The sequence below is a fragment of the Megalobrama amblycephala genome, linkage group LG17 (assembly GCF_018812025.1).
Source record: "Megalobrama amblycephala isolate DHTTF-2021 linkage group LG17, ASM1881202v1, whole genome shotgun sequence".
NCBI classification, from domain to species: domain Eukaryota; kingdom Metazoa; phylum Chordata; class Actinopteri; order Cypriniformes; family Xenocyprididae; genus Megalobrama; species Megalobrama amblycephala.
Window position 1 is genome coordinate 39,739,352 of NC_063060.1, and position 23,384 is coordinate 39,762,735.

At 38.5% G+C, this 23,384-nt stretch overlaps 5 gene segments (V, D, J or C); all 5 read left to right on the top strand.

The window, feature by feature from the left end:
* Positions 1 to 7: 7 nt before the first annotated feature.
* On the top strand, positions 8 to 1,131 carry LOC125250741. The segment is given in 2 exon segments: positions 8 to 440; positions 614 to 1,131. Coding segments are annotated over 2 exon segments (441 nt in total).
* Positions 1,132 to 4,207: 3,076 nt separating this feature from the next.
* LOC125250747 lies at positions 4,208 to 5,062 on the top strand. The segment is given in 2 exon segments: positions 4,208 to 4,449; positions 4,612 to 5,062. Coding segments are annotated over 2 exon segments (354 nt in total).
* Positions 5,063 to 5,446: 384 nt separating this feature from the next.
* On the top strand, positions 5,447 to 11,819 carry LOC125250740. The segment is given in 4 exon segments: positions 5,447 to 5,598; positions 10,778 to 10,972; positions 11,090 to 11,483; positions 11,679 to 11,819. Coding segments are annotated over 3 exon segments (441 nt in total).
* Positions 11,689 to 12,888, top strand: LOC125250745. The segment is given in 2 exon segments: positions 11,689 to 11,819; positions 12,029 to 12,888. Coding segments are annotated over 2 exon segments (405 nt in total).
* A 7,983-nt stretch (positions 12,889 to 20,871) lies between these two features.
* Positions 20,872 to 23,174, top strand: LOC125250739. The segment is given in 2 exon segments: positions 20,872 to 21,105; positions 21,354 to 23,174. Coding segments are annotated over 2 exon segments (441 nt in total).
* Positions 23,175 to 23,384: the final 210 nt, after the last annotated feature.

A 23,384-nucleotide genomic window follows, 5' to 3' on the forward strand; every position in this document is an offset into this window, starting at 1 on the left:
AAGCTACGGTGACTGTACAAGACCATAAAATGAATACCTAGTACCATAAACTGTATCTCTATTCATGCTGTATTCACATCTAAACAAAGCCTCTCTGCCGATAATTACAGGTTTATGAGATCTACAGTACTGTAACAACCAAAGTTTGAGGAATTAATCCAGATCACATTCTGTTTGAGTTCTGAACATTTTTCTTGTTCAAGTCAGTAAGTAACCACAAGAGGGTGCTATGAGCTACAGCATATGAATAGTGATGACACTGTGGACTATGAAACAGATCTGATCTGCTCTTTCATTTAGATCTCTGGAGGAGGGAGGGTTTAAAGCTTTGACATCTGATGTGATCTTGATAAGTGTCTGTAAGAGAAGTCTGTTCAACAGAACATAAGGAACAAACACAATGATGCTCCATTCTTTTATTCTGCTTTCTGCACTTACATGTAAGTATTAAAGTCTTTTGAGTATTGCTTGTATGTATTCTGAGCAGCCAGAATTGCTAATTTCTGCTCAAAATGAAGTATTGTACATTGTACACTATACTGTATTTTGTGTTTGTACATCTAAAATGATTTAATTTAAACATCTTCATTAAAGATTTGATCTACTTTTGCAGATGCAACATATGGAAATGAAATTAAACCAACCAAAACAGAGGAGTTCACTGTAGAGGGTTCAAATGTTACATTATCCTGCAGTTATTCATCTGCATTAACTCTTTACTGGTACCGTCAGTATCCCGGATCAGCTCCTCAATTCTTTGTGTTCATCTCAGACCGTGCAAAAGATGGTCGGAAGTCTGATGTAGATTCTAGATTCACTACTGAGATCGGAAAAGAAAAGGAAAACCATGTGGATCTGATCATCTCCTCTGCTGCAGTATCAGACTCTGCTCTGTATTACTGTGCTCTGGAGCCCACAGTCACAGGAAACACAAGATCACTGTACAAAAACCTGCTTCTGCTCAGAGTGAGGAATCAATGGGATTCCACAGTTCGGGAGAAATGGGACCGTTAATCTTGAATTTTACCAAGAGTATGCCAAAGCATCTTGCCCATTCAAAGAAGCATTTTGAGCATTTTGAAATGAAAATGCATTATTATTTAAAGTGAAAAAGTGTTTGTATAAATAAAAAATATTTGCATGTACAAAAAGTGTCCAATGTAAAATCAAGTCACACCTTCAGAAATAATGACCCACCCTCATGAATCTTTTTGTTTTTATGTGGAGTGCAACATCAGTTACTGTATTATCGAGCCCGATCACACGAAAATGCGTATCAATAGTACGAGTTTGTAATCTCGTAGAATATATACGCCAAAATGAGTTTTGGCGTGCTTATGGTACGCAGTTTATAAAGTGCGTATCATATGCACGCGAAAAACCGCGTACCATAAGCACGCCAAAACCCATTTTGGCGTATATATTCTACGAGATTACAGACTCGTACTATTGATACGCATTCTCATGTGATCGTGTTGTATTATCACAAACAGCTTGGTTTATTAATATGAGTCAAAATCTGCTAAAGGAGTAAAAATGGAACAACACCTTTAAAAAAAATGATTTTTTTAAATTGTTATTTACAACAGGATCTGCATTTTCATAGGTTTAAATACAATATTTTTGATATAAGAGACGATAAAAACAACTTTTTGCGTCGAAATCACTCTGTTACTGGTTAAAAAAAGAACTTGAGTTTCAAAGTCAAATAGTTTGCGACAGCTGAATGTAACAGTTTTGGCAAGCCAAACAGTCTCTGAGTAAAATTATTTATTATTCATATACATTTAAGCCACAAAATAAACTTAATTCTGTAAAATAATTACTGACTGTAAAGCAAGTGCAAATTAAAGTGTATAACTGATAATCAGTGTTGATGGAGACCTGTGGCTTCACTGTATTTCCTCAACTGAAATGCAAACAGCATGATGTCACAGTTATGTTTTTTTCACCAGGTGTGTTCAACCTGAAACAGCGCTGGACAGAACGATCAGTGTATGACACCAAAGTACAGAGAGAGCGATTAGAGAGCAGACGGCTCAGTGAATGCTTTTGAAACGCTCTCGCTGTACTTTGGTGTCATTTACCGATCGGTCTGTCCAGCGCTGCTTCAAGTCGAACACACCTATTGTCGTGTTTAGTTTCTAGTCTTAGTTTTTATTGTCTGTATTTGCTTGTGTTTGAGTCATTCATTAGTTGTCGTTTCTCGTTAGTTCTCACCGGTTCCCTGGTTTTTTTGATTGCCATCCTCTTGTGTATATTAGCCCTCTGTGTCTTGAGTTCATTGTCTTGTGTTAAAGTTGACACATGACTTTTAAAAAAAAAAAAAGTTACTGGATGGTAAAGGCAATTCTAAAATAAATAGGGCCAGATTTACTAAACTGGGCAAATGAGACCCAATCCCACAATAGTGCAGATGGGAGTGAAAAATTTTCTGGGTGATTTATTGACAATGCACAAATTAAAGAACACAGACACAGCCATTTCAAGCACAAAATGGGTTGAGACATGCGTTTTTCAGCATTAAATATTAGTATAGTACATTGACAAATGCAAACCATAGTAAATCATGTTGCATGATTTATTTAAATATTCTCCCCCCATAAATATTGCATCTGAAAGGAAAACTCCTAAAAATTCATATGTAATGAGGTCAGGCGCAAAAAAACTGTCCATGCCTTTTCATCGCTAATTTTTCACTGCATGTCTTTAGTAAATCCTGACCGTTCTAAACAGGTTTTTGCACTGGTGCAAGCTCTTAGTAAATCTGGCGCTGAGGCTTTATATCAAAAAGTGTGTCTATATGTCTCCTGCTTCAAAATGTAAACATAAGGTGTTCAAGTGTTAGAAATACATGATTTCACCACTGGGGGGCAGCATCACTTAAAGTGTCATCAGCAGTGTGCCATGTGAGGACCTAGAGCTACTTGAAGACTTGAAATATCAAGAGAAGAGCAGCAGAGAGGAAACAGAGAGCTTCAGTAAAGATACAGAGACACATTCATTGAATATATGTTAAAATAATCTCTTTATCTCAGCAATGCAAAAACTGATTATTATTACTCTTTTCCTCACAACACGGGACTTTGGTAAGAAAGATAATGTATTACACTTCAGTATCTGTTTTAGTTACAGTACTCAATATATGTAAATTATAAATAGTTAAATATTTTTCAGTGTGCTGGGGACAAGACAGAGTTGAACAGCCTTACAGAGAAATGACTGCAAATGAACAAGATCAAGTTACTCTCCTGTGCAATTATTCTACCACAACTACAAATGCATATCTTTACTGGTACAAACAGCTACCAAACAGATCACCAGCATTTATTCTGAGTGAATTTTCCTATGGGAAAGGAAATACTGAGGATGAATTTAAAGACAGATTTAATGCAACATTGGACTCCACATCAAGATCAGTTCCTCTGATGATCCAGGATGTGTGTGTGTCTGACTCTGCTGTGTATTACTGTGCTCTGAAGCCCACTGAGACTCAAACACACTCAACACTCACACAAAAACATGAAATAGATGATAACTTGTGTTCAGAACTGCCTCTGGATCAGCATTCATTCACTGCAGTGAATCCGGGATTCAGATTTTAATTTAAATCTTGAAATAAACACTTTGAAAACAAAACGAGAAGTTTATAATAAAAAATATTTATTATAGGACTATTTTTAAGCTAATCAGTCTTGTTAACTATTATCATTATACTCTTTTTCTGTTTAATTCTGCTCTTACACTTCTTCTAGATCATTATTATTTTGGTCATGATAAACATTTGTATCATAGACGTGGACATATCACAAACAATAAACATTTAAGATTAAATGACAAAAATAAATGAACAAACATTAGTTGCTGGCAGCATGAAAATATGTAATGTAGATTGTCCAGCTCAGCAAATTTAAGAAGAATGTATCATTCCTCAAATTATTATATAATGATGAACCTTATGAAGAATCTAAAACTTCTAAGAGAAACAGAGACATTTGACTTAAAAATCACATTATCCTGTCATCTCAATTCAAATACACAGAGATGTATTCTATGTGACATCTTTTTACACAATAATGTCATATTATCCATAATTTGGACAAAAAAGGACATGGCACTCTTTGGTTTATATAAAGAGGTTTTTTTTTATTATTATTCACTTTGGTACTATTTTCACAAGTAAGGTGTACATTTTCAAAACTCATTTTTTCCAAATCTTGATTTCATGCTTTCAAGATGGTAGCATTTACTTATTATTTTGACAAAGAAAAATTTATACTAAAATTATTGTAAAAGGCCTAGACAGACAGACAGACATCATGTGACAGCGAGCAGGAAGTTCATGTGTGTCTTTACGTCCTTCAGTGTCTCACACACAGTGCAGCAAAGAACTGCTGATCTGATTCAACATGGACAGATGCTTTCTGCTCATTGTAATTATGGGAACAGGTACAGTAATTGTTCAGTAAATTATGAAACAGTGGAAGTTGGAAAACAATGATTTAACAATCTTATTTTTACTAATTTTTACTGCATTGTGTCTCTTTGAAATGTTTTTGGTCATTCTTGCTATGCCAAATAATTTTTTGTTATTCTGATTATTGTTCACAGGTTTGGTGTCTGGAGACAATATTGAGCCAGATAAAGAGAAAAATGTTACCACTAAAGAAACAGAAACTGTCAAGCTGAGCTGCTCATATAGTACAACCAGCAATGAGGTTCGGCTTTACTGGTACAGACAATATCCACATGCAGAACCTTTATTTTTAACATATAGAGGAGCTCGATCATGGAGTGCTGCAGACAGCTCTGATGATCGGTTTCAGTCGACTACATCAGATTCATCCACTGAACTCACTATTACTGATGTTCGTCTGTCAGATTCAGCTCTCTATTATTGTGCTCTACTAGTTGGAGCCCAGTGATACAAAACATGAAACACGTCGTACAAAAACCTGAAGCTCTTTTCACTTTGAACCGATCTAGTGAAAACCACAATCAAAACCACAATCTATCCAGCCCCAAATGTAATAAAATATGTGCTAACACCTGTGTGAAGAGATTACAAGGCATAAAAGACAAACAGAAACATTAAAAGATTAAAAGCATAAAAACGTTAATAGCATAACAAATATTGTTTCATTAATTTCTGTGAACGCAACATCAAATTAACTTACATTTAGTCAGCAAATTCCTCTACTTTAAATTAAAGGTAGGCCTGATCCTTTTAACCTTCAGAATTAAACTTTTGAGAGTGTACAGTAAATGTTGAAAATTGTGTGTGTTACAAAAATTACATTAAACTGTAAACAGTAAAAACTGCAACCAGTTCTGCTTCAAGGGTTTTCTGTTTTTATTTTAATGTAATTGCAGAAACTGGCCACACTGTGGCAGAATTGAAGTCTATTATTCTATCAAGCTCCTCCTACATGTTTAACCTGTGCAAACATATAGTCACATACAGTGAAATCTAAACTCAGGCTGGCTCATGTTCATCATCATCATAACTCACTAATATCACGTTTGCAGTTTTATATGCTTGTATGTAAACTATGTTAATCTGGCTGAAGAGTTTACTTCTATTGGCTGCAGTTCTAGGTAAAGTAACTTTGCTTTTAAATTGTATTATTCCTTTATTATCTTTACATGAAAACTGATGTGTTCCCTTTCGAAGGGAACTCCACTCTGCGTTGACAGAACGCATTGGGGAAACCGTCACGTGACCCAGGTGTCGAAAGCACTATCCAACAACTCCAATTGCTATTGGCCGGCGACAGCCTATGACGTCATACGGCGCGACCCGGATGTATAAAGGGAGCACCTGGAGAGACAGTCACTATCTTTTTCGTCTTTCGGTCCTGTTCTGTCTGATTGCATCTATAACCAACTCCGGTAGGGTTTTTAATATATGCCTTACAAACGTTTATGAAATGTGTTTATCTGTGTCCTAGGGAAAAATTTGACACTTGATATACATATTTTTCTGGGCGTTTTCTGTCTGGAGAGGAGCACGCATACACAGTGCTTGAGGGCACTGCTGTGTGTTTGTCTGTTGTTTACGCTGTTCTCGTTTGTCACTCTTCCCGAGGGAAGAGCTGTCTGCATCATTGCCTGTTGGTTCTGGCCCCTGTTTGTGCTGAGGCTTAACGGTGGCTGCAATCATATGGCTCGCAGATGAGCTCGTTGGGAAGTTTGAGAAAGTTTTATTCTCTCTAACTTCCCCGGGGCGGGCGAGAACGAGTGGATGACGATGACGTTCGTGTTTGACGTCATCGCGTCCGGCGGCGAGCGCTCCTCTGGCGGGTGTATGCGAGCTGCTGTGTGTTTGGGACGCGCTTCTCAGCGGGCTGCGGCTGCCGAGAGCGCGTTAGGAAAGGGGCCGCGCGCGGACGGCTCGACGAGCGGTTCCTTTCTGTCTATTAATACGGCAGCTTCCATACTGTCCATTCCTTCGTTTGATCTCCGGGTTTGAGATCAGGAAGGCATGGAAAAACCCCTAGCCATTCAGTTTTGTATCTGAACCCAGACAGACGGGAGGGGGAGGAAGAGAGAGTGAGACGGGTGATCGATTGTAAACACTGTTGCGTTTGTAATCGATCCCCCAGCTATAGGGTGATTTATATCTACCCTCTCCTCTTCTTCTTCCACCTCCTGTGTGTGTATATATGTGTATATATATATATATATATATGTATGCTTATATACATGTTTGTATATAGATGTGTATGTGTGTATGTATGTATGGACATATATCATGCTCAGATGCTTCTTATGGTCAGACTGATGGCTGGCCCATAGTCATTATTTCTATCAGCCCGCTGTTTCTGTTTGATAGTAAGAGGGTCTTTTAGGCTTAAAAGAACCTTAGATTCCATCCTTTCATGTAAAAAAAGGAGCATTAGGAGTTTTTGGTTTTTGAGCCGCAGGAGGGTCTATATTTTATTCACTTAAAATAAGACCTTATTTTCCTGTAGTTTTCTGAGCATGTAGTCAAGAAAATTAGGGGATGGGCAGACTGAAGTTGATAGCAAAACTTGTCACTTCAGTTAATATGTAAATGTTTAGGTCGGTCTTAATCGGCCGCCTGACATTGTTTGCTTGTGAGCTTCACTTTCTTTCTCTTATCCATGAGATTTGGAGGTGAAGCCCGGGCTTCACTAGGCTTGTGGCCCTGTAAGAAGGCCCGTAGCTTAGCGGCTAGGTTAGAGCTAGGTTAGGTGTGTTATTTACATAACCTTAATTATACTATCCCTTATTAGGTTGTATAGTTCCTAGTTCTGGCCTCCTCCCGAGGGAGTTGTTAGGTCATATGCCCATTATCCCCTATCTAAAATCTGTGCACGTTCAGGATAACACCTTTGAACAGTCAGGCCGGTGGCCGGCCCATGATGAAGCTTTTTCTGTAGGCCCGCCTTCTGGCTTGATAGTGAAAAGGTTCGTGAGGCTTTTGGAACCGGGGATATCATTCTTCTCCTTTGAAAGAACGAGGAAGGAATCTCTGGTCTTCGAGCCGCGGGAAGGTAAGACAAGGTCTGATTTAATCGCTTAAATGTTCGACCTTGTTTTTATTCCTGTGTTATTTCCTGGGTGTGTAACAGTAATAATGATAATGGGTTTTTTTGGGCAAAAAACTGGAGTGTTGAGACTGACTGAGCGAGCCACAGAATGGCTGCTGTTCAGTTTTCTCTCTGTATATTTTGTCGTTCGACTATTTTCAGTGTAGTTCGAACTGGCACTCATCACTTCAGTTTATGCGTTTGTGGCGGTCCTTTCCGGCCGCCCAGCGTGATAGCTGTGATCTTTGCTGTATTTCTTATTTGAAATTTCGAGGTAGAGATCAGGCTTATTATAGCGCCTGTTATTTTGAATAGGCCTGTATGTTTTTGGCCAGGCTAGAACTAAGTGTATGTATGGTGTATGTATAAATAATTCCCATATGTATTTTAGTTTTTGGCCTTCTCCTGAGGGAGTGGCTGAATTTTTTTTGCCCAGATTATCCCATTGCTTATGTAGGTGCAACGATGAGTGTAACAGCTAGGTTTTTAGACTGCTTGGTTAGAGACCTGATGCTGTTTCTCAGGTGGTAGGCCCTTATCTTTGCGTAGATAAGTTTATGCTATTAATGTTGCTAGGCCCCACTCTCTAGAACATTCATGCTGAGAGGAAAAAATATTTTCTTCCGAGCCACTTGATTTTTTCAAGTTTGAGTTGACTATGCCAGCATTTTAGCTCTGTCCTCTAAGGCTTGGAACAGATTTGAGAATCTGTAGCAATGATTTTATTTTTTCTCTCTGTCAAATGGCATGTATTTCAAAGTTTCCTTTGAGTTCTAGACGTTTGCCCTACATTTGGTATGTGAGCTTGATATGCTGCCACAGGTTGGCACCCGCTTATGATAGTAGGCCTTCTTAAAAGCGGCCTCTATGTAAGTGCTGGTGAATCCTTTCCCCAGTGTTACTGAGTGCATCACCTGTTGGATTGCATACTCAGGGTAGCTAGATCACTTTTTGAGAAAAGTTAGTATCTGTCAGCTCCCTTTCAGTTATCTGTTTATCAGCTATATTGCATATAACGGTGATTGTAGGCTAGACTGTTCAGCCTCCTTCTAGTTAGCAATAGTTTTATACTGCTGTGTAATAGATTTCAGTCTGCTCACATACTGTTTTTGGTCTTTACACTGCTTCAGGCCCTGCAGCATGTTTGTTTGAGGTAGCAGGCTCAACTAGCCTCCCTTAAGCCATGTTGGTTGTGTATGGTTCCCTTTAGTCACAAAACTTAGGGTACTTTGCCTGTTTGGAAAGTGTAGCCTAGCACAGGTAGCAGTTAGCTTCCCATAGTTTATTGGGTTAGAGCTGGTTCCCTGTAGCTTGGTTCCCTGGAAATTCACGAACTGAAGCCACGTGTCATTGAATCGGCAGGCCCCTTCAGGCCTCCTTTTTAGTTTACGTGTTGGCACAGATTGTGTTTTTCTGTGCGGCTCTGGATGAGATGTCAGTAGTGAAACCTTACTGAGGTTTGGTTTAACCTATTGTTGCCTCTGAGTCGATGATTCTAGTTGAGCTAAGAGCCACCTGCGCTTAGGTTGGATCTTTGTGCTCCTGGAAACGGCCACGAGACTTACGCCGTGTGTCCTGAAGGATGCTAAGCCTGCGGGCCGCCTTTATTGGACATACTGGTGTTTGTTTTGGGTGTATTTCTCCCTGAAAACTAGTCATATACACTTTCGCTGGCCAGGGGCCCAAGTGGTAGATTCAACCCCCTCTTTGGCGGGTTGTTTACCTGGCTTGGGACCTAAACACTACCACGAGCTGATGCCACGTGTTTGTTGAGGTTATAGGCCTTCCAGGCCTTCCTTAATACGTGTTGGCGTACGCTGTACTCCTCTTGTTTAAAGAGTAAAAAGTGTTTTTTTACTGAGTACACTGCTTGTCGGATTGTGTTGGGTGGATTATTAAGGAGCACTGTGCAGCTTTCCCACGGCTGCCATGGAAGTTATCTGTCTCTGTACATTAGACAGGTGTTCAGAAAGGCGTTTTACTAAAACGGGTCGTTTCTGGAGTGTACTTCTGTTGTCATGTTGTAAGTCCCTCCCGGGCCTCCATGATTATGTGCTCTTGGCATAATCTACCTGTTAGGTGAGCTCTGCGCTTCCCCCTTGGGGTTGGGTTTGGTAATAGTGCTTAGCTCCCTAAGCTGGTTATGATGGTTAGGCCTTCATCAGGCCCCATCTTAAGAATCAGCCCTAGGCTGGTTTGTGCTCCCCTTTCAGGGTTTTCAGCGCACAGCCTCCTCAGTGCGTTTAATTAAGCACTGGGTAGATCCTAGGTGAGCGGATTATCTCCCCTCGATATGAGGGTTCATAGCACTCAGCTGAGTTCTGCTCTCCAGGATGCCCGTCTCTACGCGTGGGTCTGAGCTGGTTTCTGCCTTTCTGCAGTCACTCTTACCTACTATCTTCCTGAAGAATGCGTTTTAGAGGCTCTGTATTCAGACAGGGTTGGCCTGAACTGAGTCTGTTCCCTGAGAAGACCAGGTCGGCCTCCCTGGTGGCAATGAGGGTGACCTTGCTCCCCTCATGAGTGACTGGCCGAGGTTCCCTTTGGTTCCTTGGCCACATTCCCTTAAAGGAACCACTTTTCTCACAAGAAAATTGGGTTCTAGACGCCTTAGCGTTTCTCTAGGCTCTATTTGTTAAAAGAGAAAGGTAGAAGCCTGTGGGAAGGTCAGCTTGGGCTGTTGGCCAAAGGGAATGCTGTCACTGACAGCCTGGTGTGACCCGAGGGGGAGTTGCTGGGCAGTTTGAGAACTGCCTTGAGGTCTTTGCCTCAGCCATATTTTTTGGCAGGCACTCCCCTCCAGCATGGCGGCGTGGGTATATCGTTCCCCAATGCGTTCTGTCAACGCAGAGTGGAGTTCCCTTCGAAAGGGAACGTCTCAGGTTACGTATGTAACCATAGTTCCCTGAGAACAGGGAACGAGACTCTGCGTTCCTTTGCCATGCTTCAGGTTGCCTGCCTTCAGAACAGTCCCTCAAGACGATAAGATAGTGACTGTCTCTCCAGGTGCTCCCTTTATACATCCGGGTCGCGCCGTATGACGTCATAGGCTGTCGCCGGCCAATAGCAATTGGAGTTGTTGGATAGTGCTTTCGACACCTGGGTCACGTGACGGTTTCCCCAATGCGTTCTGTCAACGCAGAGTCTCGTTCCCTGTTCTCAGGGAACTATGGTTACATACGTAACCTGAGACGTTTCTTTCCTTTTCTATTTCCTGACAGAGTGCAGCACACAAGATTCTGTTAATCATCCAACAACAGTTCAAACAGCGTCTCCAGCAGTGGGTGGAGCTGATTCACACTGATGTTGACAGTGAGATGATGACTGATGAACACTGAACTACTGCTTTTGCCATCATCATCTCTCTGAGGACAACATGTTTCCTTTTACCTGGATAATAATCCAACTTTGCATTGGTAAGAAATTATTTCAGCAATATGTCAGTCAAAATAAAAAGTTTCTGTGACATTGTAGATTCTGATAGTTTAAACACTTCATTGCTTGATTAATCGATACCCTTTTCTTTTTCACAGAAACATCTTTGGCTGATACAATACATCCATTTACTTCAGAAAAACATGTTTTTGAGGGTGAAAATGTGACTCTCTCCTGTAACTACAGTGCAACTACTGGCAATGTTAACTCTCTCCAGTGGTATCGGCAGAATCCTGGAGTAAAACCAGAGTTCCTACTTCTTGTTACTGAATATTCAAACAACTCTGAGCCTAATCTTCGTCTGTTTTCAAAAGCTACAAAAAAAATCAAGCGTGTGGATCTGGAGATCTCCTCTGCTGCAGTGTCAGACTCTGCTCTGTATTACTGTGCTCTGCAGCCCACAGTCACAGGAAACACAAGAACACTGTACAAAAACCTGATACACAATATCACATCTTTACAGTACATTAAACACATTCGGCTCCCCTGTCTGTAAGTCACATTCACTCTAAAAATTTATTTCACTATATGAAATTAAATGCAAATCTTGTGTTTAAGTCTGGACCTTTACTGATATTAGTGATGACATTAAAGACGGTACTCTGTCTTTGTGACATTTTATGAGGAAAATGTGTTCAAAAAGATGACAGGGATGAAATGATTTTTAGATGCACTCTCTTTTCCCAGATGGTGAGGAAGGAGGAGCTTAATGTATATCTGATGTATTTTGCTGAACCTGAAGAGACTTTCATCAGATCATTCAAGCTGAGACTGTAAGCACACATACAATGATCCTCCATTCAGTTATTCTGTTCTCTGCTTTAGCATGTAAGTACCATCAAATCAATGCTGTCCTTTATTATTACAGTACAGATGCCATGTAATTTTAATTAAATATATGGTCTTATTTGTGGGCTTAATATATTAAAATGTACTATAAGTGACTGAAAAACTGAAATGGTCACATTTTATAAGCCTAGTCTTGTAATATTTGCGCCTTTTGAGACTAAAAACTAACTTTTCACTTTTCTTTGCAGGTGCCAGTAATGGAGACACGATTACACCAGACAAAACGCAGGAGTTTGCTGTTGAGGGTTCAAATGTTATATTATCCTGCAGTTATTCTTCTGCACGGTCTTTACTTTGGTACCGTCAATATCCCGGATCAGGTCCTGAATTCCTTGTGCTCATCCCAGAGAGTAAAAAAGAAGTTCAGCCATCTGATGTAGATCAAAGATTCACAAGTAAGATCAGAAAAGAAAATCAAAACCATGTGGATCTGATCATCTCCTCTGCTGCAGTATCAGACTCTGCTCTGTATTACTGTGCTCTGACGCCCACAGTCACAGGAAACACTGTAACTCTGTACAAAAACCTGCTTGTGCAAAAAATGAAACTATGATGTTCCATAGTATACGGGAGAAATGGGACCCTTAAATCTTGAATTATCTACAGACCCATCTGGTATATCTAGAAGCATCTTGACCATTTCAAGCAGCTACATGAAACACAAATGCATGATTATTGAAGGTATAAAAGTGTTAGTTTACTCATTCACATGTACAAATGTGGTCAATATACAATCAAGGCACACCTTCAGATAACTTTTACCTTAACACTGCAAAGAAAAAACAACAACAAAACAGGTGCATGAAGTCCATGGGTGTATGCAGAGAGTAACTGGCTTAACAATATACACATCAAAGTATTAGTAGAGGGAATCAAGTGTGTGTTCAAAAACATTTTAGGCTAATCCTACTTTTTTTTTTTAATTAAAAATCGTTCAAAATAACACATTTTAAGTCATTTCAAACTTTTATCCACAAGGGGTCAGCATTGCTCTCTTTGTGTATGAGTAGATCATGTGACATGATACAAACATTTAGCACCATTGAGTGAATTTCAGTTCTTTTCCCCTCACAGAACAACTATGTTTAGCTGGACTTTGATTTCTTTGTGTCTCATAGCAGCACATTATGATGGTAAGTACATTCTTTTCTGTTTCGAGACATTTAACAGAACAAGGTTTACTTACATTTAGGTTATTAAATGTTTAAGTTTACTTTGCAAAAAAATCATGTTAATGACATACTTTTTTCCAGTGTCTTTGGGACAGGACAGAGTTGAACAGTCTTCAAAAGAAATGACTGCAAGTGAAGGAGATCAAGTTATTTTAAGGTGTAATTATACTACCACTTCTACAAATCCATATCTCTTCTGGTACAAACAGCCACCAAACAAATCACCAACATTCATTCTAAATAAATACACAGTCGGTGACGGAATAACTGAGGATGAATTTAAGAAGAGATTTTCTGCTACATTGAACTCCACATCAAGATCAGTTCCTCTGATGATCCAGGATCTGTGTGTGTCTGACTCTGCTGTGTATTACTGTGCTCTGAAGCCCACTGTGACTCAAACACACTCAACACTCAGACAAAAACAGAGGAAGTGCACAATTATATGAAAAGGTTCAAATCCACATGCTATTGACTTCTGTCCAACAACAATAAAATGTATAATGTATAATTAAAATGTTTTGCATAATGTGCTACATATAAGCTAAAATTATCATAAAATTGATTATTTCTTGACCTGCATGAGTAGATATCACATTTATTAATTTTTTTTTTTTTTTTTTTTATTATATTTTTATTAGAACAAGGTACATTGAAAGCATTCAGTGCCAGAAGCACCTCCAAAAGGCATTAATTTTTCCATGTTTTCTACCCACAATAAACAAGCAAATAAATAAACAAAACAAAACAAAAAAACAAACAAACAAAAAAAAAAAACAAAAAACAAAAACAACAAAAAAAAAAAAAGAGGGGGGGGGGGGGGTTAGGAAGGGAAGGATGAGGGAGCGTGGGAGGGCTCAAAGTTGGAGGAGTACATTCTTCTCAATATAGTTTATCAAAGGATCCCATGTTTTGTAAAATGTTCTGGTTGATCCTCTGAGAAAATATTTGATTTTTTCAGTTTTTAGAAAAAACATTAAATCACTAAGCCATAGTGACAGTTTAGGTGGTATTGGTGATTTCCACTCTAAAAGAATTCTTCTTCTAGCTATTAATGCTGCAAATGCAAAGGCATTTTCTTTATCTTTTGTTATGTAAATGTCGTCATCTGTAACTCCAAACAAAGCCATTATTGGGTTAGGCTGAATTCTTAAATTAAATGCTGAGTTTAAAATGTCAAATATTGAAAACCAAAATTGTCTTAGTTTAGCACACGACCAGAACATATGTGTTAGGTCCGCCTTAGAAGCACTGCAACGATCACATGTTTCATCTATGTTTGGGTATAGTTTAGCCAGTTTGGTTTTGCTATAATGAATACGGTAGAAAACTTTCATCTGGATCAGATTGAGTCGTGCGCAAGATGAAGTCTTATTTATTCTTTCAACAGCTTTATCCCAAATGTCTTCGGATATGTCAATTCCCAACTCTCCTGTCCATTCTGTTTTGATCTTCTCTAGTGATATATTTTGGAATGTCATAATTAAGTTATATATTTTGGAAATGAGGCCCTTGAGGTGTGTTGGGGTCTTAAGAACCAAGTCCAGTCTTGATTCCGAGGGCATTTGAGGAAACACAGAGCAATGGGCCTGAATAAAGTGTCGAACCTGGAGGTAACGAAAAAAATCTGACTTTTGAAGATTAAATTTTTGAATCAGATCGTTGTAATTCGCAAAAATATTATCGATGAAAAAGTCACTACATTTAACTATGCCCAAGTCCTGCCACTGCTTGAAAGTAGCATCTAGGTTGGCAGCTGGGAAAAGATGATTATTACATATGGGGGATTCCAAGGAAAAATCTGTGAGTTGAAATGCCTGTCTAAACTGATTATATATTTTGAGAGTCGAAATTACAACTGGACTTGAGGAAAACTGCGATGGTGAAAATGGTGACTTCATTGTAATCAGCACCGCCAGTGATGTTAATTTGCAAGATTTAGCCTCCGCTTCACACCATTCTATATGTGGCGAATGAAACCAATAAATTATTTTTTGCAAATTTGCTGCCCAATAATAATTTAGCAAATTTGGAAGAGCCAGTCCTCCATCCTTTTTAGGTTTTTCAAGAAACTCTCTACGTATTCTTGGCTGTTTGCCCCCCCATATAAAGGAAGATATCAACCTATTAGTTGACTGAAAAAAGGACTTTGGCAAGAAAATTGGAAGACTCTGAAACAAGTACAATAATCTGGGTAACACATTCATTTTAACACAATTTATTTTACCAGCTAAAGATAAATATATAACACTCCACCGTTGTAAATCTGATTCAAGTTTTTTAAGTATGGGATTATAATTTGCTTTAAACAGATCAGTGTATGAACGGGTAATATTTATTCCTAAGTATTTAAATCCTGATTTTGATATACAAAAGGACAAGTCTGTATCTATAATCTGATCTGCCATATTATTTATAGGGAAGCATATACTTTTAGAGAAGTTTAATTTATAACCTGAAAAGTACCCGTAATCTTTTAATATTTTCACAACTTGAGAGATGCATGATAGTGGGTCAGTTATATATAATAACAGGTCATCAGCATATAGAGAGACTTTATACTCTATACCCCTTCTTTTAATACCATTAATAGACTGTGATGATCTGAGCATTGATGATAATGGCTCTATAGCCAAAACAAATAACAAAGGGCTGAGGGGGCATCCTTGCCGTGTGCCTCTAGACAAGGAAAAGTATTGTGATATGATTTTGTTCGTGACTACGGCTGCCTTTGGTTGATGATAAAGCAAGCGAATCCAGGAAATGAATTTTGAGCCGAATCCAAATTTATCTAATACAGCAAATAAATATTTCCCATTCGACTCTGTCAAATGCCTTCTCTGCGTCCAGAGAGATAACCACTTCAGGATTACTCTCCGACGCAGGAGAATGCACAACATTGAGAAGTTTTCTAATATTAATGAAGGAGTGACGCCCCTTTATGAAGCCTGTCTGGTCTTGTGAAATAATATCTGGTATTATATTTTCTATTCTAGAGGCCAGTACTTTAGATAAAATTTTAACGTCTACATTTAGTAAGGAAATAGGTCTATAAGAGCTACAATCGAGGGCATTTTTATCTGGCTTTAGGAGAACTGTGATATGAGCTTGCGTAAGACTTGATGGCAGTTTTGATTGATCAAGAGAGTGATTGAACATATTAAGAAGTAAAGGGGACAGTTGTAGAGAAAATTTTTTATAAAATTCGATGGGAAATCCGTCTGGTCCTGGGGCTTTCCCACTTTGCATGGCTCTAATTGCATCCTCTATCTCTTGAAGTTGTAAAGTTTTATCAAGATTATTCTTTTGGTCTATTTTAACTGTGGGCAGGTTAACATTAGCCAAAAATGTTGACATGAAAGAGTCATCATGTGGAAATTCTGAACTGTACAAATCTGAATAGTATTTATAAAAAATTGAATTAATTTCCTGGGGATCTACTGTAATTTCTTGCGATGTTTTCCTAATCTTTGGAATAAGTCGAGATGCTGATTTACTTTTTAACTGTTGGGCAAGAAGACGGCCTGCTTTTTCACCATGCTCGTAAAACCTGGCACGGGCAAAAATCAAATCTCGCTCAGTTTTTTCTGTTGATAATAAATCATATTTTGTCTTAAGACTAAATTTTTCTTTATATAGTTCTGCCGTTGGGGCCTTAGCATATTGACAGTCAGTTTTTTGAATAGCTTCAATAAGTTTCTCCTGTGCTTTTTTCCTTTCTTTGTTACGTGAGGCAGAGTACGATATTATTTCTCCCCTTATTACCACCTTAAATGTCTCCCATAATAACGATGGTGATATAGAGTCTGTTTTATTAGTTATTAGAAACTTGTCAATCGCACAAGATATGAATTCGCAAAAATTTGCATCCGACAGTAAAGTTGTGTTTAGTCTCCATACCGACCGTGTTAGGTAGTTGTAAGTAAAACAAACATCAAGAATTACAGGGGCGTGATCTGATTCAACAATAGCAGAATATTCTACGTTTTTTATTGCTGGGATAAGCCTTTTATCCGTAAAGAAATAATCTATCCTGGAGTATGTCTGATGGACATGTGAAAAGCAAGAGAACTCTTTTTTATCAGGAAATAAAAATCTCCATGGATCCACACAGCCAATTTGAGTCATATATCCAGTCAAAATCTGAGACATTTTTAAAAGAGGTACAGTTTTAGGGTTGGAACGATCCATGGCTGTATCCATCACACAATTCAAATCTCCACCAAATATAAGATGGTAAATGTTCAAATCTGGCAATAAGGAAAATATTTTTTTCACAAAATTAACATCGTCCCAGTTGGGTGCATAGACACTTACCAGAACTACTGGTATGCTGAAAAGCTGGCCTGTTACAATAATGTATCGCCCTTGGGGATCTGAAATCGTTCCAGATGCAGTAAATTGTACTTTTTTGTGAATTATAATGGCTGCACCTCTAGCCCTATGGTCAAAGCTAGAGTGGTAAACCTGGCCAACCCAAGTTTTTCTAAGTCGGTTATGATCTTCAATACGTAGGTGTGTTTCCTGTAGAAAGGCTATTTCTGTTTTTAGTCTCTTAATATGCGTAAATATGCGAGTTCTTTTCACTGGTCCATTTAATCCTCTAACATTCCAGCTAACAAAGCGTACTGCTGATCCTCTGAAATTTTTCACTTCATTATTCATATCAGTCATTGTTTACCACTACCTATCTGTATGCCCAAATACCCACAGTATGATGTATCTTCTGTCTGTGACTGGGGGGAGGGGAAGGGGGGTAAAAAAAAAAAAAAAAAAGGAAGAAAACCCCAAACGTTAAACCTTTATGAATAACCAAAACTATAATACATTCTAGATTCGTCCATTGAACAAAGACAAACCGCAGCTCACAACAATCTCTTAGCTCCCGATAATCCAAGTCCATATGCTTCGTTTTCCCCCAGAACTCCCGAAGTGATCCAGTTAAACATAAAAGCTAAGTCAGGCTTACAAATGTGTATAAGCAAACATAAAGCACTATTAATAAATGCAGTACTGCATAACAATAAATAAGTGCATAAGCAGATTTAAAGCACTATTACAGTACCGCATAACAAAACTATAAATGTAAGACATTAATTTTTAGCCCATCTGCAGTGAACTTGTTCATCATGAATATGCTTAAATAGTCTGTAGATTAGCTCAGCTATTGTTTAGTATAACAGACCAATCACTTAGTGTTACAAGCCTTATCAAATATAAAAGTCCAAGATAAATACACTAACTGAAAATAAGGCGTCCTATTTGGCCATGCAAAGAAAGTGTCATATAAATCACCCTAAAACAGATGGTGCACACTCATTGGTTAAAGTTAAACGTAATATTTAGGATCTAAGACCAATAATATAACCAATGAATTATAAGATAAACACAAGGCTTTGAAATTATCATCAGGGAAGAAACTTATAAACCGCACTAAAACAGAACGTGCATTTAGAAGTAGGAATGCCCTGAAAAGGGGTTTTCAGGTTATCGCAGTGTCTTAGGCCTACCTAAAAGTCAACACGTATCGACTTCTTCACAATATCGTTGTTATGATATCAGGAATTATTCATGTGTAGCAATCCGCTGATCGTAGAACTGCTGAGCTTCCTCAGGCGTGTGGAAAAGGAAAGTCTCTTCCTCGTGACGAACTCGTAAGCGTGCAGGATGAAGCAACTGGAATCGCACATTTTTTTGGTACAGCAGCTGTTTGACGTTTTTAAATGCGGCGCGCTTTCTGGCGAGGTCAGCGGAGATGTCTGGGTAGATCCTCAAAGTCGAGCCCTTATATTTTGCCTCATTCTGTCTGGCCCATCTAAGCACTTTTTCCTTCTCTTGGAATTTATGAAAACATATAACCAATGGCCTGGGAGGTCGACCTTCCTGTGGTTTGGGACCTAGCGATCGGTGTGCTCGTTCTAGCTCGGGAGGCTTTTCAAAAACTTCCCGACCCATGACTTCCACTAACATTTCGGACACGAACGTGACGGTAGACTGGCCCTTCTCGCTATTCTCCGGAATGTTCAAAATCCTGAGATTTGCTCTCCGTGACCGGTTTTCCAAGTCATCAACTCGATTCATAAGCGTCACGTTTTGCTCTTTCAGAGTTTTGATCGTCTTTTCGGCCGCAGACAACGCCGAGAAATTATCGCTCGCGAGTGACTCTGTGGCGCACAGGCGGGACTGAAAACTTGCCAAAGTCTCTGTTAAAGCATTCACCGATGTCTGAAGCGGCACCAAAGATTCTTGAATCAGAGCTGAGATGTCTTCTTTAATCGAAGCTCGTTGCTTTGTTAGCTCCGTTATCAGCTGGCTCATAGAGACACCATCGTTATCTGCAGAGATTTCTTCAGATCTCCCTGCGCTAGCCATGGTAGCTAATTTGCTAGCTATGCTGGTTCTCGTTGTTGGCGGGGCATTTACTACTGATTTGTTCTTGCTCATCTTGCTGTATCAACTTGATTGCACTAAACCCTGTTTGAGCACTTATAAAAACGTTTTAGATCACTTAAATGTCACTATTAAAGCATAAATTATCGGGAGCTCCGCAAACACGCGTCTTCACCTCACATTGCGAAACCGGAAGTCCACATTTATTAATTTAAATGTTTGGGTTTAAGCTTTGTGTATACAGGTGCATCTCAATAAATTCGAATTTTTCTGTAATTTATTTCAAAAAGTAAAACTTAAATATATTCTAGATTTATTAGACATAATGTAAAAATTTCCAGACTTTTTTGTTTTCATTTGTGATGATTACCGCTTGCTGCCCATCAAAACCAAAAATCAGTATCTCAAATTATTAGAATATTTAATTTCAAGTTCTAATAAATTACCATTCTCAGGGTATAAATACTGATTTTAGGTCAGTAATCCCAACAGCAGTCGTGGGGAAGTCTGCTGTCTTGACAGTTTAAGAACTTAGGAGAGCTTGAAAAGGAGTGGATGGAAGCTGGAGTCAGTGCATCAAGAGCCACCACACACAGACGTCTTCAGGAAATGGGCTACAACTGTTACATTCCACGTATCTAGCCACTTCTGAACCAAAGACAACGTCAGAAGCGTCTTACCTGGAACTGGACTGTTGCTCGGTGGTCCAAAGTCCTCTTTTCAGATGAAAGTAAATTTTGCATTTCATTTGGAAATCAAGGTCCCAGAGTCTGGAGGAAGAGTGGAGAGGCACAGAAACCATGTTGCTTGAAGTCCAGTGTGAAGTTTCCACAGTCGGTGATGATTTGGGCTGCCATGTCATCTGCTGGTGTTGGTCCACTGTGTTTTCTGAAGTCCACAGTCAACGTAGCCATCTACCAGGAAATTTTAGAGCACTTCATGCTTCCTTCTGCTGACAAGCTTTATAGAGATGCTGATTTCATTTTCCAGCAGGACTTGGCACCTGCCCACACTGCCAAAGGTACCAAAAGCTGGTTCAATGACCATGGTGTTACTGTGCTTGATTGGCCAGCAAACTCGCCTGACCTGAAATCCATAGAGAATCTATGGAGTGTTGTTATGAGGAAGATGAGAGACACCAGACCCAACAATGCAGATGAGCTGAAGGCCGCTATCAAAGCTACCTGGGCTTCATTACACCTGAGCAGTGCCACAGGCTGATTTTCCTCCACTTGCCTCCATGCCATTGATGGAGTAATTCATGCAAAAGGAGGCCCAACCAAGTATTGAGTGCATAGAAATGAACATACTTTTCAGAAGCCTGACATTTCTGTTTAAAGTATCCTTTTTTTTATTGATATTATGAAATATTCTAATTTATTGAGATTGGTGGGGTTTTGTTAAATGTGAGCCAAAATCATCACAATTAAAAGAACCAAAGACTTAAAGTACTTTAACTGTGTGCATTAGATTTATTTAATACACAAGTTCCACAATTTGAATTACTGAAATAAATGAACTTTTCCATTACATTCTAATTTATTGAGATGCACTTGTATATGAGAGGATGAAAGAGGAGGAGTTTAACATCTCAGATGATCTTGTTAGTTTTGCTAGACTGTCACAAAGCTCAGTCCTGCTGCAGTGAACACACACATGTACAATGATACTTCATTCAGTCATTCTGATCTCTGCCTTGGCATGTAAGTGTATTTATGTATGTTTTGCATGCATTTGCATTTCTAATTTTAGAATATAATATTTTGTCAAGTTCTTTTCTCATCTTAGATGCTAAATGAGCTTTATTTAATTTACTTAATACATCCACAATGACAAACATTAAAATTGAATATAATTGTTAATTATAGTAAATGATTCAAATTACTGTAATCATTCAATTTCAAAACTAAAACTATTTGAACATTAAAAGTTGTTATTTTGCTCTTTTCAGGTGTGAGTTTTGGAGATGAAATCACACCAGACAGCACTGAAGAGTCTGCTGCAGAGGGTTCAACTCTTACATTATCCTGCAGTTATTCATCTGCAGATTATCTATACTGGTACCGTCAGTATCCCGGATCAGCTCCTCAATTCCTTGTGCTCATCTCAGACAGTGCAAAAAACCCCGAAGAGTCTTATGTAGATTCCAGATTCACTACTGAGATCAGAAAAGAAAAAGAAAACCATGTGGATCTGATCATCTCCTCTGCTGCAGTATCAGACTCTGCTCTGTATTACTGTGCTCTGGAGCCCACAGTCACAGGAAACACAAGATCACTGTACAAAAACCTGCTTCTGCTCAGAGTGAGAAATCAATGGTCTTCTACAGTTCAGGAGAAATGGGGCCGTTAATCTTGAATTTTACCCAGAGTATACCAAATAGCATCTCGCCCATTCAAAGAAGCATTTTGAGCATTTTGAAATGCAAATGCATTATTATTTAAAGTGAAAAAAAGTGTTTGTATAAATAAAAAATATTTGCATGTACAAAAAGTGTCCAATATAGAATCAAGTCACACCTTCAGAAATAATGACCCACCCTCATGAATCTTTTTGTTTTTATGTGGAGTGAAACATCAGTTACTGTATTATCACAAATAGCTATTAAAATGATTCAAAATCTGCTAAAGGGGTAAAAATGGAACAACAGCTTTAAAAAAAATTGATTTTTTATTATTATTATTTAAAACAGGATCTGCATTTTCATAGGTTTAAATAAAATATTTTTGATATAAGAGACAATAAAAACAACTTTTTGCATCAAAATCACTCTGTTACTGGTTAAAAAAAGAACTTGCGTTTCAAAAGTCAAATAGTTTGCGACAGCTGAATGTAACAGTTTTGGCAAGCCAAACAGTCTCTGAGTAAAATTATTTATTATTCATATACATTTAAGCCACAAAATAACTTAATTCTGTAAAATAATTACTGACTGTAAAGCAAGTGCAAATTATAGTGTATAACTGATAATCAGTGTTGATGGAGACCTGTGGCTTCACTGTATTTCCTCAACTGATTGCAAACAGCATGATTTCACAGTTATGTTTTTTTCACCAGGTGTGTTCAACCTGAAGCAGCGCTGGACAGAACGATCAGTGTATGACACCAAAGTACAGAGAGAGCGATTAGAGAGCAGACGGCTCAGTGAATGCTTTTGAATCGCTCTCCCTGTACTTTGGTGTCATTTACCGATCGGTCTGTCCAGCGCTGCTTCAAGTCGAACACACCTATTGTCGTGTTTAGTTTCTAGTCTTAGTTTTTATTGTCTGTATTTGCTTGTGTTCGAGTCATTCATTAGTTGTCGTTTCTCATTAGTTCTCACCTGTTCCCTGTTTTCTTTTGATTGCCATCCTCTTGTGTATATTAGCCCTCTGTGTCTTGAGTTCATTGTCTTGTGTTAAAGTTATGTGTATTCTGTCGTTCTTTGTGTTTATATTATTATTGTTTATCCTGCATCACACATCATCCTTAGATTTAACAACATACAACCTGTGACACATGACTTTTTTGAAAAGTTTCTGGATAGTAAAGGCAATTCTGAAATAAACAGGGCAAATGAGACCCCAATCCCATAAAAGTGCAGATAGGAGTGGAAATTTTGTGGGTGATTTATTGACAATGCACAAATTAAAGAACACAGACGCAGCCAATTCAAGCACAAAATGGGTTGAGATATGCTTTTTTCAGCATTAAATATTAGTGCAAATGCCAGTATATTGATAAATGCAAACCTTAGTAAATCATGTTGCATGATTTATTTAAATATTCTCCCACATAAATATTGCATCTGAAAGGAAAACTCCTTCAAATTCATATGCAATGAGGTCAGGCGCAAAAATAACTTTTCACTGCATGCCTTAGTAAATCCTGACAGTTTTTAACAGGTTTTTGCACTGGTGCAAGCTGTTAGTAAATCTGGACCTGAGGCTTTATATATAAAAAAGTGTGTCCTCTGTATGTCCACTGATATAAAATGTAAACA